The 13066-nt window shown below is 38.8% G+C and overlaps 1 protein-coding gene across 3 annotated transcripts in view; it reads right to left on the bottom strand.

The window, feature by feature from the left end:
* Window positions 1–712: 712 nt before the first annotated feature.
* LOC136852631 (uncharacterized) overlaps window positions 713–13066 on the bottom strand; it is a 56268-nt gene continuing 43914 nt past the window's right edge. For all 3 annotated transcript variants that reach the window (XM_067127559.1, XM_067127562.1, XM_067127560.1), the window contains 2 exons: window positions 12668–12850; window positions 713–5330 (listed from right to left, as the gene is read on the bottom strand). In XM_067127559.1, coding sequence (XP_066983660.1) covers window positions 4770–5330; window positions 12668–12850 — 744 coding nt within the window. In that variant the 3' untranslated portion in view covers window positions 713–4769. The remainder of the gene's footprint in view (window positions 5331–12667; window positions 12851–13066) is intronic.

Below are 13066 nucleotides of genomic sequence, written 5' to 3'. Positions count from 1 at the left end.
ACACATATGGGAAGCCCCTTGAAATCAGCCAGCATAATACAATGCAAGGTTTTTGGATATGATCCTAATGATATCATCATCATTAATTTACAGTACTAAATCAATATACAATAGACTGTACAAAGCTCTTCTATGAAAATTTGTCGTGCATGGCAAAGCTCTGGGCTGTTTTCACCCCCACTCTAACAATAGCTTGGGAGTTCACAAGAAATATTAAAAGACTGAAATATAATCATGTAAAGAAAAAGTTCAAATTCCTTGCTGGTCTTTCAAAGCAAATGAAAATACCATCACTGTTCTGTACTGAACACAGACATGAAGTAATAAAGTACTCTATTTTTGGAGTTATTCCAGAAAAAACACTTTAAAATTTACAATTTTTTACTAATGAATAGAAATAAAGGAAAGACAATACGAATGTTCTCTTTACTCCAATGACACCAGGAATGTTAGAGGATCAAATACCCTGGGTAGAAAATTTAATAATCTCCTTTTGTATCTGAACTGCTGTAACAAAGAATTAAGCTACCATATCTATTTTAAATTACATTATATTATATGTGATACATGTCTTCCCCATGCAGGAAGAAGTAACAAAATATTTCTATCAAGACTTTCTTATCATTTACATGATTGACTTTCAAGAATAACATGCTACCTCATTATTCTTGCTACCATTAATTCAAATGAGAAGTAAAAGTGTGTGTGTGTGTGTGTGTGTGTGTGTGTGTGTGTGTGTGTGTGTGTGTGTGTGTGTGTGTGTGTGTGTGTGTGTGTGTGAGAGAGAGAGAGAGAGAGAGAGAGAGAGAGAGAGAGAGAGAGAGAGGATTAGCATCAACTGGAAAATGTGTTCATGATCAGTGCTACAAGAAGAGTTCGTATTTGGTATAACGGTGAGTTTGACATGTAGAGGTTTCACAATACAAAAATAAATTCCTAATTCAGAGTACAAGACACTTTTGATATAGTAAAAGATATTCCTTTAATCATAGAACTATTAATGACTTCAAATTATAAAAGGTTACTGATTAACAAATATATGCACTGTCATCTATGCTCCTCATTTCATTCCATGCAGCAGAATAACAGAAATAAAATCAAATAATGTTGAGCTGTGTGATATAAAACAAGTCTAAAGGTTTACCTTTTAGCAACACTGAAAAAAGATCTTGCTTAAAATAGCAAACGCAGGTACATAATTACCAGTAACTTACAGGACTTCAGCATGTTTCATGTTATTTCAAAGGCACAGCAGCTCCAGATACTGTCATTTGAAGCTCAACATAGAAATCATGTTCAAAATATTAAAAAATAGGGAATTTGAGGCCTGACTTCCAGATACAAGTTCACTGTTAGCTGGACATCATATTTTTCATATTCATAAGGAATTACCCTACGACAGAATCTACAAAGTTATGAAGTTGTAATACATGTTACCATCTAGGATATTTTCATATGTTCTTGAGATCCTACCATTACCCTGTGAACATGTACAAACACTTGCAAAGCCTATTCTTTACAGAAGGGACTAAACCTACTCAGCATTTAGCAGGAAGTGCAAAACACACTTCATCGCTCATCTGGGTGTTCTGTGGGTGGTGCTAAATTATTTAAGAGATTATACTGATTCCAGTTGGTGTGCTAAAATAATTCTGGTTTGATAGATCTGTATCAGTAAATATAATAATGGCAAATTGATCTCTGCCCTCATAGTTTGTAAATTTTGAAAAAATATAAGTTTGTTCCCATCTGCTATACACAAATCTGGCCAACCAAAAAAGAAATAATGCAATTTTCACAGAAGACAATTAAACCACAACCTACCATGCTCACATCCACTGTCAATGGAAGTGAATTTAAGTGACCAACAACTACAAAATCTGTTGTTACTGTTACTAACTGATGCAGCTAACTAAGTACACATCCCAACAGTCAAACATATTATGACCAGGCAATTAAAGAGTGGTTTCAAATGGGAAATCTTTAAAAAATCATCATCTGTGATTTTGAGAAAACAATACATATAATTTTAAACACATGGCATCGGTTTAAAACTTTTTTAATTACTGCACTTGTCAAAATACAAAAATTATATTTATCTATAAAATGCAGCAATGGCCATAATCATCAATGACACATCATAATATTTTCCTTAAAATCTGTATGACTGTAAACTAAATTTCTGAATTTCTTGTCTTAATTAAATAACAATCATTTCCTCATAAACAATGCCTCTATCTTCTTAGATGGTAAACCATAAGCATGCTATTGAGAGTTAGTATTCTACTCCTATCAGGTCTTCCTAGAAAAACTATTTAACCCTGTCTATTTCACTAAGCTCTGCTGTCCTTGTAAAGAAAGTCTTTCTTATGTTGAAATACTAGGAGCATCTGAAGTAATTTCATTATCAAAACTGTAAGTCAATGGTCTGTAAAATTGTAGTTAAAAAAATAAAAACACAAGGCAATATAGCTGATCAAATGTTTAGATCATGACAATCACATATGAATGATATCTTAAGGAAAAAGGCATTTACTAATATCAAGGGTCATGAGGCTATGAAATAAAAACCACTCTGTTGAAAGCTCATTTCACAAGTCCTGTTTTCAGACTGGTATACTGCTGATGCACACAGTTCCACGAAGCATGTCCAGAGATCAACAATTGCCTTAATTTATACTGCTTTGTATAGCATCTGGTGAAAATCTATGTTTAAAAAAAGGCTTCACATACGATGCTTTTACTGAAATCATTGTTTCTTAACAAAATGTTTACGAAAGTAAGTTCAAAGTCAGAGGAAGAGAGAAACTAAAGAAAGGAAATGAAAACATCAGTTATTGTTGGCATAGCAGCAGTAGTATGCTCCACATAAAAATGAGAAAAAATTAACAAGATTATTATCCAACATATCTTTTCACTCAGGGTAAATGTACTCCACTAATATTATTTAAAATGTACACCAGATACTAGTAAAGAAATAGAGTGGCAGTATTGTTGATTCTGAGCATTTGAAATTTAATTTCTGAACTGATAAGATGATGGTCAACAAAAGCTCAAGTGGTTTTAATAAAAATTTTTGGCATAATTTTAACTCTGTAACTCGACAAGATCAAATAAATATTGACTCTCAGATGTCTGACACATGAAAAATCCACAAACATTGAAATTATTCAGCACGTTAATTATAAGAATGTATATCAACTTCCTTAAGGGAGGACCACACACACACTCAAGAATTACCTAATATCAGGCAATCACAGAAATAAGTATGGCTATTAAGTTATAATTTCACCTTTAATTGCTGGTATACCATATGTCTTGCACTGTAACTTTCATAGCTGCTAACATATCAATGAAAATAAAAGGCCATAAAATGAGGATAAAAACATAGTGAAAACATAGGATTAAAGTGACAGTCTTTTAGTACTGTAGTTTCACACTCAACTGTAAGAGATAGTGCCTCTATAGGATTTAACAGACCTTCTAATAACAAATATTAAAACCTTTAAAAGGATTACAAATCACTGAGATGACATTAAAAGAATACAAGAAAAAAGATGCAGTCTCCAGAAAGACAAAACTGACAAAAGAAAGAAAGGTGAAGTTCAGCCCAATATGTACAATGTCTGAATATTCCTGTTGAGACATCCTAATTCTAGTATACTTTAATGATTAATAGATGAAATCATTTAATTGTGAGACATCTCAAACAACAATAAATGAGAGCAAATTATAGTTATCCGCACATGAAAACACCACTAAGATGAACACGCAAAAAGATATAACTAACTATGCCATAACTCATAAATTTCTTTCCTAACAATCCAAGCAGTACTCCTGACTCAAAATAAGCTGAACCAGATGCTAAATTGCCATGCTACCTAGTCTGGCAAAAGATTTTCCTCTTAAAACAGTCATAGCAAAACAGATGACCACTGCAACCATAACATTAAAAGAAAATAGAAAAAAATATGTCAAACATACCATTTTTTTGTTAATAAATAAAATATTCATGCATAAGCAAAACATACCCTAAAAACACTGGCAAAATCACAGCAAAACCATAAGAACGTCCATGAATACCAAATGTCACCTATTTCTGTATAAATCTTGGCATATCAAATAACTTGCAGACTGTCATTTTGTTCTTCATATCCCATGTTATCACTGTTCGCTACAAAAATCATACCAGTATCACAATCCTGGTTTATTCATTTGCATATGTAGATTAAATCATTGTTTATAGATTACACTACCTTCAACTGACTAGCTTGATGCCATAATTGTAATAAACTACATTTAAATTTCATTCATAAAAATATAATTTGTTTGTAGTGGAATTTAGATTCACATTTCAACATAACAAAAACTATAATTACAGTATCATAGAGTATTTAAGCAGAAAACTTTTTAAAAAGCTCTCAAGCTTTCAATGTACAAGTACAGTGCTTGGAAAACATCTGTATAAATTTCAGTTTTGAAAACTTTTCAGAAATAACATGTCAACCCAGATAAAACACCCCTGACACTAGCCTTTCTTTGGCACAATATAACAAGTCAGGTACATTTGGCAAAAGATATCAAGAACTTATCATCAATGCACAGGCCTCAAGATCTGACTAATATCGCCAGTTCACGTTGCATAGAATCTTGTTTCAATTAGTCTATAAGTTCATTTGTAAGGTTTCAATAAGAAATAAGACTCCAACAAATTACCCTGAACATGAAACCTTGACTCTGGGTTCTCTGGTCTCTCGGCTAAATTGCTGTTATTCATCGGTGGCATCAGTAACTGTTGGTAATATGTTTGGCGAGGTGAAAGTAGATAAATCTGTCAAGCTTCCAGAATTACTATCATCGTCTCCATCTATTCCAGGAGCAACATCACTAACATTTTCCTTTTTAATCTCACTTTCTTTATTTAGTTTCTCAATTCCAAGGTCTACCGTCATTTTTCTAATTTTGAATGCATTTTCCTCAGAACTGCTGCGCCGTTTATACCTACCCTGGAATTCATATGGGGCCTCTGGCAACTCAGGAATCTCTTTGCTTTCAGACAAGAGGCCTTCCTTACGTCGCCTCTTTTCCATGATTGCCATTCTGATGCGTTCACGACGCTGCTTAAGGACTGGACAGGTTCTCTCTGAGTGCAACGTATATGCCATAATGGAAAATACACGTTTTCCACAATGGCTGCAGGAGAAGGTACAACAACAGTCTTTTGTGTAATTGCATCTGTCGCACACAATTTCTTCACTGACCTTTTCATGTTCTTTCCCTGCTGACCGCCGCTTTCTAGGCACTGTTGAGGTTGGTGATGATGGAGATTCCTGTAAGAAACCAATATTAAATAGTTAACAAAATAACACTGTACCAATAAAATCATATAATTACAGGAGTTTCAAAGAAGAAATCTGAGTAAGTTAATTAATTCCCCACACCACAAAGTAATAATTCATTTAGTTGTCGTATGTTTTTACACCACAATAAACATGTAACACTACTCTGAGGCACCTTAATAAAAGATGTATCAGTGATCACACCGTATTCTCACAAAAAACATTCATTTACGTCTAACTAAACTGTTTACTGTACATCTAATATTCTAAGTCAATGCCAAAATTTTATACCTACCCTTCTATCCTGGATAAATGCATAATTGTAATCTCACCTAGCAAACATATTTGTTAAATAACCATAAAGGTGATAAGAATCATGACATTTTTATGATAAAATAGAGTTTTATATATACTTACCAAGTAATTACGTAGCTATTGGTTCCTAACCTACGGCAGCTTAAAAATTCAAAAATCGCGCAGCGGCACTTCTATCGTTTGTGTGTAGGTGACAGGGTCCCACCCACTATCCGGGACTCAAAGGAACAACTTAGCAGAGAGCTCAATTCGTTTCATGCTCTAATATCCATGCAAGGGGAGGAGGGCGGGCTCCAATCATGTAATTACTTGGTAAGTATATATAAAACTTTATTTTATCATAAAAATGTCATTTTCATATAAGTAACTTACCAAGTAATTACACAGCCGATTCCACATTGTTAGGAGGTGGGAAAGAGCATGGACATATTCTACTCCAAAGCATTAAGTAAGTATTGAATTTGAAACAGAAAGGTTGCTAGTTATTTAGTTATAAATGATTTGTTTAACCAGACCTCTGAACTCTTTTAGGGTTCTTCTCGGGCTGGGAAAAGAATGGGGGAAAGAGTACATAAAAAATTAAGTAGTTAACTAAATAAATAAATAAATAAAAAAAAGGGGGGAGGTGGAAAAAAAAAAAAAAAAAAAAAAAAAGGGTGGGGGAGATTATATTTTAACACTGAATAAATGTTTGTTGTTTCCTTACCTGTTAAGAGAGCTGCTGCAGGTAGGTACTGCCTCTGGTCAGAGCTTCTCTCAACTTGCAGTGGGCGTGGCAGTGTAGCCAAGGGTCGTCCCTACATTAGTGGGAACTTTGCAGCGGAGGAAGTACACCGTATGCTCATGGTAGAGGTTGATAACTTCCTGACGAACTTCAGGAATATAAAAAAATCAGCTATTTGACTTATAGATGTCTCAGAAGAAGAGATGTTATAGCGGCTGCATCACCTTCTGAAGACTGGCCATTTTGATTGGTAGAGCTTTGTAGGAGACGCTCGTCTGAACCTCACAACTGCCTCTGCAGCCTATCTCGAAAGCCTTTTGCTCTGGCGAGGCGCATGACAGCCTGAAGCCTGGCCTGAAACTGAGTCTGAAGCCTGTCAGGGCCAGAGCAGACAACCCTTGGTGGAATCTGAGACAGTGGGGTTGTCTAAGCAGCGACCGTTTTTGTGGAAGGAGTCTTGGGTAATCCACCAGGAGTTTAATCAGGTCTGGGAACCATTCCTTGCTCAGCCAAAAGGGGGCGACTAGGGTCATGGAGGTGTTCTGATGCGTAGACAACTTGTTGATTACCTTCCTGATCATTCCGAAGGGAGGGAAGGAGTGCACATCTAGGCCTGTCCAGTCTAAAAGCATGGTGCCCGTGGCCCATGCTTGAGGATCCGGGACCAGAGAGCAAAAGAGTGGAAGACGGTGATTTCTCATGTTGTGAAAAGATCCACGGTGGGCTTGCCCCATAGTTTCCACAGATTGTCGCAGACTAACGGGTCTAAGGTTCATTCGGTCGGAAGGACCTGTTTGAGGTGGCTTAATTCATCCGCAATAATGTTCATTCTCCCTTGAATGAACCGGGTGACAAGAGTGACTTGATTCTCCTCCGCCCACAAAAGGTGATCCCTCGCCGTCTTGTACAGTGAGAAGGAATGAGTGCCCTCCTGTTTGCGAATGTACGAAAGTGCAGTGGTGTTGTAAGCATGCACTACTATCTTCTTGCTGTAGACTAGATTCAAGAAAAACTGAAGGCCCAGGTAAACTGCTCTAAGTTCCTTTACAATGATGTGAGACTTCTGTTTTACCGTAGTCCATGTTCCGGACACTTCCCAGCTGTCCAGAAGAGTGCCCCAGCCTAGGTCGAAGGCGTCTGAATAAAATTGAAGGTCGGGGCACACTGGGAGAAGAGGAGACTTCTCTCCATGAAGTCTTTCTTTGCACGACCACCACTGGAGATCCTCTTTGATTTTCGACATAATCGGGAAGACGAAAGAGTGGTTGGGTCTTTCTGTACCAGTTTGCTTTCAGGAAAAACTGAAGGGGTCTCATATGCAGTCTGCCTAATTTTACAAACTGCTCTACTGAAGCAAGGGTCCCTAGAAGACTCACCCACTGTACTGCCGAGCAGGAAGGAAGAGCAAGGGACTGACTGACAGTCTGAAGGCAGTTGTGGACTCTTTTGGGCGACAGAAAAGCCCGAAAAGTCCGAGAGTTCACTATCATCCCTAAATAAGGAATCTCCTGAGCCGACGTCATACGGGATTTCTTTTCGTTTATGAGAATGCCTAACTCCTGTGTCAGGCGAAGAGTTCTTCTCAAGTCCTCCACACACTTTTCCTCTGATGATGAGCAGAGAAGCCAATCGTCCAGGTATAAGTTGATGTTGATTCCCAGAAGGTGAAGCCAAATCCCTAGAGGAGCAAGGATTCGTGTAAAAACTTGCGGGGCTGTCGACAAATCGAAGCATAGGGCCTGGAACTGTAGTACTCTGCCCTGAAAAACGAAGCATAGAAATTTCAGTGAGTCTGGATGCACGGAACATGAAAATACACATCCTGCATATCCAGGGTGACCATCCAGTTCCCTGTTGTACTGAGGACGTGACTGAACGAACGGTCTCCATATGAAACTTCGTCTTCAGTACGAACACATTCAAGGCACTGACGTCCAGAATGGGCCTCCAGCCAGCCGAGGCCTTCAGAACCACAAAAAGGCGATTGTAAAAACCTTAAAAAAAAGGGATTTGACTTCCTGAAAGGGGGCCAAAAACTTCATGGAACCTTTTGAATATGCTGTCAGGGTGATTGGAGACGTAACTAAGGGAAGAGTCTTCCAGAAAGGAATGGCGTAGCCCTCCTTGAGAACCTTGGCCACCCAAGGATCCGCTCCTCTGCGCTCCCATTCCTTCCAATAAAGTAGAAGTCTGGCTCCTACTTGGGTGCGGATGACTAACTTCTCACTTCTTGGGGATGGTCTTGAAGTAAGACCTCTTAATGGACTTCGTAGGAGGTCACAAGTTTGATCTGGGTCTAGACTGGGTTTTTGTCTTCCCTCCACAAAAGGGCTGAGGTTGCAGAGGAGAGAATGATCTCAACATGGAAGGTACAGGCTCCCTCGGACGTCTAGTGGACTGTGCCAATAAGTCAGTGGTAGACTTCTTCTGCAAGAATCTCCTTTAAAGTGACTTGTGGAAAGAGGTGAGACTTATCTAAAGGAGTGAAGAGTAGAGCTGACTTCTGTGTTGGTGAGACTCCTTTCGAGATGAAAGAACAGAGTTCCCTCTTTTTTAAGGACGCCCATGGAAAAGAGGGAGGCGAGTTCCAAAGAGCTGTTCCTAACTCCCCTATCTGAGCATGAAAGAACTCCCAGCCAATTGGAGGCAAAGTCTTCAGGACAGTTTTCAATCTTCCTCGCTAGAGCCCTGATGGCCCAATTGAGAAAACTAAAAATCTTGAACACCTTAAAAATATTCTGGATAAGGTAATCCAGTTCAGATGAGGAAAACCTTTTCTTGGCCGTAGAAAAGGCTGTTCTACAAGTAGAATCCACCAGACTGGAGAAGTCCCCATGGGAGGAGGCAGAAACTCCCAAGGAAGGAGCTTCCCCAGTGGCACAGAACAAGTACCTCATCTTTAACAATCTGCTAGGCAGAAAAGCGAATGTTGCTCTGCCCTGCTCTCTTTTAGCAGCCAGCCAGTCATGAACTTCTCTGAGAGCTTTCTTCGAGGAGGAGGAAAGAACTAGCTTGGGTGACCTGGTACCCTCAGATGACTGCTTCCTCATGAGGAAGGTAGAAGCTGGAGAAGTAGGAGAAGCAGGAATGAAGAAATCTGGAAAACTATCCAGGAGGAAACGCAAGAGAGACGAGTAAGCTGAAGAGGGGACCGTCTCCTGAACAACCTCTTCCTCCTCTGAAGAGATAGGAGGCAAAGATTTATCCTTGGATTCTGGAACTGAAGAGGTTTTCTTAAAAATCCCGTAAGTTCAGTCAATTGATGCTTGAGTGGGGCTAACGAATCTTCTTGAACCAATGAGGATGACGGAATACGAGAAGTAAAGACACTTGGCACCCAGAAGCAGAGGCTGGGCGCTAGGCTGTTGGGGCCGGAAGCTCGGGAGTTGGCAATGGGTGCTCAAAAGCGGAAGTTTGGCGCAAGACGGCGGGCACCGGGCGCTCATGAACGGAAGTCTGGCTTGAGTCAGCTGGTGCCGGGTGCTCGGAAGAAGTTGGGCGCTGAGAACACTTACAGCGCTCAGTACTGTCTCCCAAAGAATAAAGGTAATGAGCTGGAGAAGCAGGCTGGCCCTGAAAACTGCAGGAAGGTTGTGGGCTAGCTTCCCTGTACCTCTTGACAGCCAAAGGAGAGCGGGCATGAAGGAACAGAGAAGCAATATGGGAGCTTCTTGTGCAGGCTGGAAGCTTCTGAATCTGATGTACGCTGATGCACTGGAACTCTAAATCTGATGTAAGCTGATGCACTGGAACGCCTTTCCAATGGCGCTTAGTCGAAGCCTGGGAACAAACGATAGGCTCTCCCTTGGACCTCTAGTATGTCTTCTCCCTGGTGCGGGGGAGAGGGACAGTGACCTTCGTCTAGGAGCATTGGTGGGACGGACAGCCAGCTCCTCCACATTCACAACACTCTCACTTCTCACTGCACTTTCATTATTCACATTTTTCTCCATTAGAGGTCTAATAGTCAATCCCATTTCCATAATGGCATTAGATAACAAACCAAACTTCTGATCAAACCTTGATTCGAGGCTGGCAATGGCACTAAGAGCAGAATCATGGGAACCTGGAACAGGAGTAGATGGTAAATAGGAGGACTTAGAATGGGATAAACAGGAGGAACTGGAGGAGCAGTAGTTCTATCATCCCCTACATTATCCAAAGGAGTAGAATCTGTACTGGCACTATTCTCAACCCTAAGGGCTGCTTTCCTCTTCCTATCTATTTCCAATTTTCCTAGATGAGATTTCAAGGTTTTCCATGTCTTATCTTCCCAATCCTGACACTCTACGCAAGTATTACCTGTACTACATTCTTGCCCACTAAATTTAGTGCATTTTGTATGAGAATGGTACAAAAACTTGGTTAACCTAGTTCTACAACCCTCAGAACAGAAGCGAATACTGGATGAACTGGAATCCGACATAGTTAACGAAAGTAATTCCTAAAGTTAACCAAAAACAACAATTCGTCAATGACAGAACGCCACAAAACAAATCCTGAATACTTCACCAAGATCAGAAAAAAACTAGCCGAAAAGCAATGAAGCAGCTGCGAAAAACTACCAATGTTGATCGGAAGCCAGCAGGAAACAAATTGAGCTCTCTGCTAAGTTGTTCCTTTGAGTCCTGGATAGTAGGCGGGACCTTGTCACCTACGCACAAATGACAGAAGCGCCATCGTGCGAATTTTGAATTTTTAAGCTGCCGTAGGTTAGGAACCAATAGCTATGTAATTACTCGGTAAGTTACTTATATAAAATGAAAGTTTCTACAGGTATAAAATTTATTCTGTATTTTATCTTCATAATGCCAGCTATCAGCGAAACCTGCATTTGATAAAACTTCACTATACTGGTTTGACTGAGACAAATATACAAACACTGAGTTCAACAGTATATTAGACAAGCTGGGAAGGATGCTAAGTGGTAACGTGACTGATTAGGGAAAAGAATTTTTTTTTTTTTTGCCGTATACAAGTGACACCTGCTTTCATGATTGATTTGGCTCTTCACTGATGTTTATAATCACTAAATACAATGTGCATCTATTATCATTGCAGTGTGAGTACTGATTATTTGTAATACAAGAATATCTCTGTATAATTTTAATCACAAAATTTATCCTACAGATTGTGTCTCACTTGTAATTGCAATACTAATATTCATTGTTTGAACTTTTGAGAGGGTGTTGATGAGGTGTTTATTTCTGCACTTTGGTTGTCAACAATTGATTTATTAAATATATTCATTAAACTTTAGTTACTAAAACTTTTCAAGATATTTTCCCATACCTATCACCTAGCTACACTTACAGAAACAATATACCCACACTTACAGAAACAATATACCCCTTTCTTATGGGCTGCCCTAAGGCTTAGGCTTATACCCAGTGATATGCAAACTTGTAGTGCTTTCAGGACATCAGTCCATTGAGATCAGACCCAGAACTAAAGGTAAAACTTAGAATTACGCTTCACCTCACTTGACCACATTGACTACTCATAACCTACGGCGAGGAGGTATGTCCTCCAACCTCAGCCTTTTCATGTTTTATGGGCAATCAAAAACAGCCAAAGTTGTGCAAGGGTCATTGTTTGAAGATCTAGTCCAATATGGTAAGGAGGATAAAAATGAACTGGTAAGGAGCAAAATAAGGCCTTGCTAATTTAGTTTAGACCAACTACTTTGGGCCATCTATGAGCTGGTTTCACGTAGTTGCTCTCCGAAGTCCCCAACCCGAACAGCAAGGTGCTAAGAGTCGTGGAAAGTTTGAAAACAAATAGGCTGGTAAAGAGAGTGCATAATTTAGAAGTGTTAAGATACAGAGTGAGAAGAAGTTGCAAAATTTCAACACTTGACAAAATAAGTTGCAATCAGAATTGGAAAAGGGTTAAAATAATAAAAATTTCTTGAAATATTTTAATGCAATAACTAGTTAGTTATATTTCATTCAATTCAATATAATATGAGCAATAAAATCTGAAATGCAAAAACCAAAAAAATTATTGCTACCGATAAAACCGAGTTACACACCTTCTTTAAAAGGCCTCTGTGAAGGTGGGTTTTAAAGTGCAAGTTGTTTGATAATCTGCTCCTAATATAATCGAATCCAATGAACTATAACTACCACAAACAATTACAAGACAGTTATTGTTGGGACTGTAATGTGGTTATCACCATCAATTTATGCAAAGGCTACTGCAACCCAAAGTATTTGTGCAATATTCAAGTTTAAAATGACCAAAACAGAAGAAACTGGTTTTTACTGATAACAGCAAAACAACTAACCTTCTTTATGCAAAGGCCCTTTTGCAGGTGGTTTTTAAGACGTGTTTCTGAAGAGCATCGAAGCCCACAGTGCTGACATCTGTGAGAAACTTGGCAGATGTTCTTCTCTTTGTGACACTTAAATCTATCTTCACTTGCAAACATTTGTAAGCAGTCTGTACAACGATGGTATCCTTCTGGTACCTGTTAAAAAATGTATATAATGTAACTGAGGTTTAAAACAGAATCCCACTGGTAGGGAGGTACCACTTTACAATGTTCCTTGCATGGCATTGTAGATGGTGACAAATGTTTTTTCAATGTCTCTGGGGCCTAGCTGAATTGTTTTCTGCCTTCTACTTTTTATGTTAACCTTGGTCTCTTTCTAATAGCTGTCCAACTTCAAATTTACCTTAGTCT

Source organism: Macrobrachium rosenbergii, chromosome 25, assembly GCF_040412425.1.
Source record: "Macrobrachium rosenbergii isolate ZJJX-2024 chromosome 25, ASM4041242v1, whole genome shotgun sequence".
In the NCBI taxonomy this organism is placed as follows: domain Eukaryota; kingdom Metazoa; phylum Arthropoda; class Malacostraca; order Decapoda; family Palaemonidae; genus Macrobrachium; species Macrobrachium rosenbergii.
This window is presented reverse-complemented; position numbering and strand designations above follow the sequence as displayed.